We start from the raw sequence: 3550 nt of genomic DNA on the forward strand, positions 1-3550 counted from the left end.
TTTTTTTTTTTATGAGCTGTTACCACATACTTTTAAGTGAATTAATAAATATAAACTTGAAAAGTACTGTTGATTTGCACATGACTTACTGAGAACCATAGTTATCCTGGAAGTTGACATCCAACACTGGATTAGATTTTACCAGGCCAGGCAAGGTGGCTCATGCCTATAATCCCAGCACTTTGGGAGGCCGAGGAGGGTGGATCCCTTGAGTCCAGGAGTTCGAGACCAGCCTGGGTAACATGGTGAAACCCCATCTCTACAAAAAATACAAAAAAAAAAAAAACCAAAACACAAAATTGGTAGGGCGTGGTGGCACACACCTGTAGTCCCAGCTACTTTGAGGCTGCAGTGGGAGAATCACTAAAGCCCAGCAGATGGAAGGTGCAGTGAACCGTGATCGTGCCACTACACTCCAGCCTGGGTGACAAAGAAAGAGCCTGTCTCAAAAAGGAAAAAAAAAAAATGTACTTGAAGAAAATATCTTCAGCACAAACATTATTATACTAATCTTGCCATACCTGATTAAGCAAATATTTATTGAGTGCCAACTTTGTGCCCTGTGCTAGGCTGTTTAGTAGTTTGTTTTTAAGTCTTTTTAGTATGATGGAGTTGGAATGACCTTGATTTTTACTTCTGAAATTCTTTTGTTCCAGGCACCGACATATGTTTGTAAAACAAGTTGATATGGATCATGTCATGAAGGTAGGAGAGAAACTTTATGTAATACTTTTATTTCTTCTTTTGGGGCAAGACTAGATATAATTTGTTTTTGTGTTTCAGGCTAAATCCATCAGAGAGTTTGATAAGCGATTCACTTCAGTCATGTTTGGATACCGAACAATTGATGATTATTATACTGATGCCAGTCCGAGTCGTAGACTGACGTCAGTAGGAATTCCAGTATTGTGTCTGAATTCTGTGGATGATGTTTTCTCACCCAGTCATGGTAAAATTAACATATTTCTATATATTTTGACATGAATTAACTTTTAACATATTGTTCTTTTTAAGAAAATATAGTAGAAAGAAAATGTGTCATTTCCATTACTTAAAAAACTAGATACTCATAACATAGTATCTAAATGTCTCAGATCACTTAAATATTTTCACAGACCCTTATCTAGTCCATTGTGAGAAGCTCAGAACAAATTATGACTCACTGTTTTGCTCGTTCTCATTTTTATAACCTTTCCTTCTTATCAAATACACTGTTCTTTGGACAGATTATGTTACAGTCTTTTTGCCTCAAGAGAATATTGTCATCACTTGCCTCTTCTTCCTGAGGTTCCTGTACAGAAAAATTTGAAGTTTTCCTTCCCTTTTAAGCTGGAAAAGAACTTGAGACTTTATAAACACAGTGGCTTTGATTATCTCAATTAGTGAAGCATATTTCGACTAGAAGGTCATATTTGAAGAGAAACATTCTTTCCTTTTCCCCGGAATACTGTATAAAAGAAAATTAATTAGCTGGGCATGATGGTGTGTGCCTGTAGTCCCACATACTTGGGAGGCTGAGGTGGGAGAATCACTTGAGCCCAGGAGTTTGAGGCTGCAGTGAGCTATGATCATGCCACTGCACTCCAGCCTGAACAACAGAGTGAGACCCTGTCTCTTAAAAAAAGAAAATTATTCAAAAATAACTTTCCTGCTTTCTTTCTCACTCTGTCACCCAGGCTGGAATACAAAGGCATGATCTCGGCTCACTGCAACCTCTGCCTCCTGGGTTCAAGCAATTCTTCCTCCTCAGCCTCCCAAGTAGCTGGGATTACAGGCACCCACCATCGTGCCTGGCTAATTTTGTATTTTCGTAGAGACAGGGTTTCACCGTGTTGGTCAGGCTGGTCTTGAACTCCTGACCTCAGGTGATTCGCCTGCCTGGTTCTCCCAAAGTGCTGGGATTTCAGGCGTGAGCCACCACACCCAGCCTAAACTTTACTGCTTTCTTTTTTTTTCTTTTTTGAGATGGAGTCTCGCTCTGTCACCCAGGCTGGAATGCAGTGGCACAATCTCTGCTTACTACAACCTCTGCCTCTCGGGTTCAAGCAATTCTCCTGCCTCAGCCTCCCAAGTAGCTGGGATTACAGGTGCCCGCCACCATGCCTGGCTATTTTTTGTATTTTTAGTAGAGATGAGGTTTCACTATGTTGGCCAGGCTGGTCTTGAACTCCTGACCTCAGGTGATCCACCCACCTCGGCCTCCCAGAGTGCTAGGATTACAGACATGAGCCACTACGCCCGGCCAACTTTCCTGCTTTCTTATGTCAAGAAATATGAAATTTGATGACAAAGATAGGGAGCAGCCTGGCCCACACAGTGAAACCCTGTCTCTACTAAAAATACAAAAAGTAGCTGGGCGTGGTGGCACATGCCTGTAATCCCAGCTGCTTGGGAGGCTGAGGCAGGAGAATCGGAGAATTGCTTGAATCAGGAGGTGGAGGTTACAGTGAGCTGAGATCGTGTCACTGCACTCCAGCCTGGGCGACAGAGCAAGACTCCATCTCGAAAAAAGAAACAAAAAATTTTTTCTCTCTTTCCTTTCAATACATTAAAACCATTTTCCCCAAATACTTCGTTTAAAAAATGATTCTAACTATAAACATAACACACATGTTGTGAAATTTTCAGATAATCCCCAGTGTGTATATATATATATGTATATATTTTTTAATGACCTATTATTTCTCTAGAAGATCCTATTTTATTGTGTGATTTATGATTAATGACAGGTAATCTTAGAAGCTGAAACTTATGGCCTTGACCACAATTTAGAAAATGAAACTGTGAACTTTAATGTCAATTGACTTACATGGTGATTGTTTAGCATATTTTCATTGGATTAAGGAAGCCTGGTATTTCTCTACCCGTTTTTATATTTCACTGACCTTTTTACCAACAAAAAATTCCCAACATTTTAACCTTACCCACTTGGGTGAAGTTTGAACTCATTATTTTCTGTTCTTTCCCAAGCCTTTAAAATAGTCTTGCCACATTGAAATAGTGGACAATTGTCTGCAGTCTGAGAGAACAGGCAGCTAGCATCTTTCACATGACTCAAATGTGGCCCAGCCTTTTGTTCTTCTGATATGACTGTAATTCTCAGCGTTAGAAATTTCTGAATGTATCCAGAATGTGAAGTTTAGGCTCTTGATAATTCCTTTAGAGGCAAATGAAACACTCTAAATGTTTGGTGAAAAAGGAAAAGCAAAAATAGTATCAGCCATTCCCCCTTAAGTTCCCACACCTGATCCCAAGATAGATGTTCACTTTTTCCCTTGGGACGGATGTGGCTAGCTGAGGACATGAAGTCAGGACCACTTTTTGATAAGAACTTAGCTGTTTGAGCCTTGCTTTAGGGCTATCGGTTTATTCTTTTGAGTGTTGCGAAGGGTCAAATGTAGAGCATTGTCTAAACAGTCAGTTTGTAGAAGGCCCCAGTTCTCTTACACTGAATTTTAGCTTCCTTTTTCTTCTTACAAGGGGGTGGGGTAGAGAAGCTGTTACCTTTTTTTTTTTTTTTTTTTTTTTATGAGCTGTTACCACATACTTT

The 3550-nt window shown here is 39.9% G+C and overlaps 1 protein-coding gene across 1 annotated transcript in view; it reads left to right on the top strand.

Annotated features, from left to right (window-relative positions):
- ABHD3 (abhydrolase domain containing 3) overlaps positions 1-3550 on the top strand; it is a 66365-nt gene that overhangs the window by 56927 nt on the left and 5888 nt on the right. The window contains exons 6-7 of the mRNA XM_011957815.1: positions 657-705; positions 784-949. Coding sequence (XP_011813205.1) covers positions 657-705; positions 784-949 — 215 coding nt within the window. The remainder of the gene's footprint in view (positions 1-656; positions 706-783; positions 950-3550) is intronic.

This window comes from Colobus angolensis, unplaced genomic scaffold (assembly GCF_000951035.1).
Source record: "Colobus angolensis palliatus isolate OR3802 unplaced genomic scaffold, Cang.pa_1.0 Scaffold45, whole genome shotgun sequence".
NCBI classification, from domain to species: domain Eukaryota; kingdom Metazoa; phylum Chordata; class Mammalia; order Primates; family Cercopithecidae; genus Colobus; species Colobus angolensis.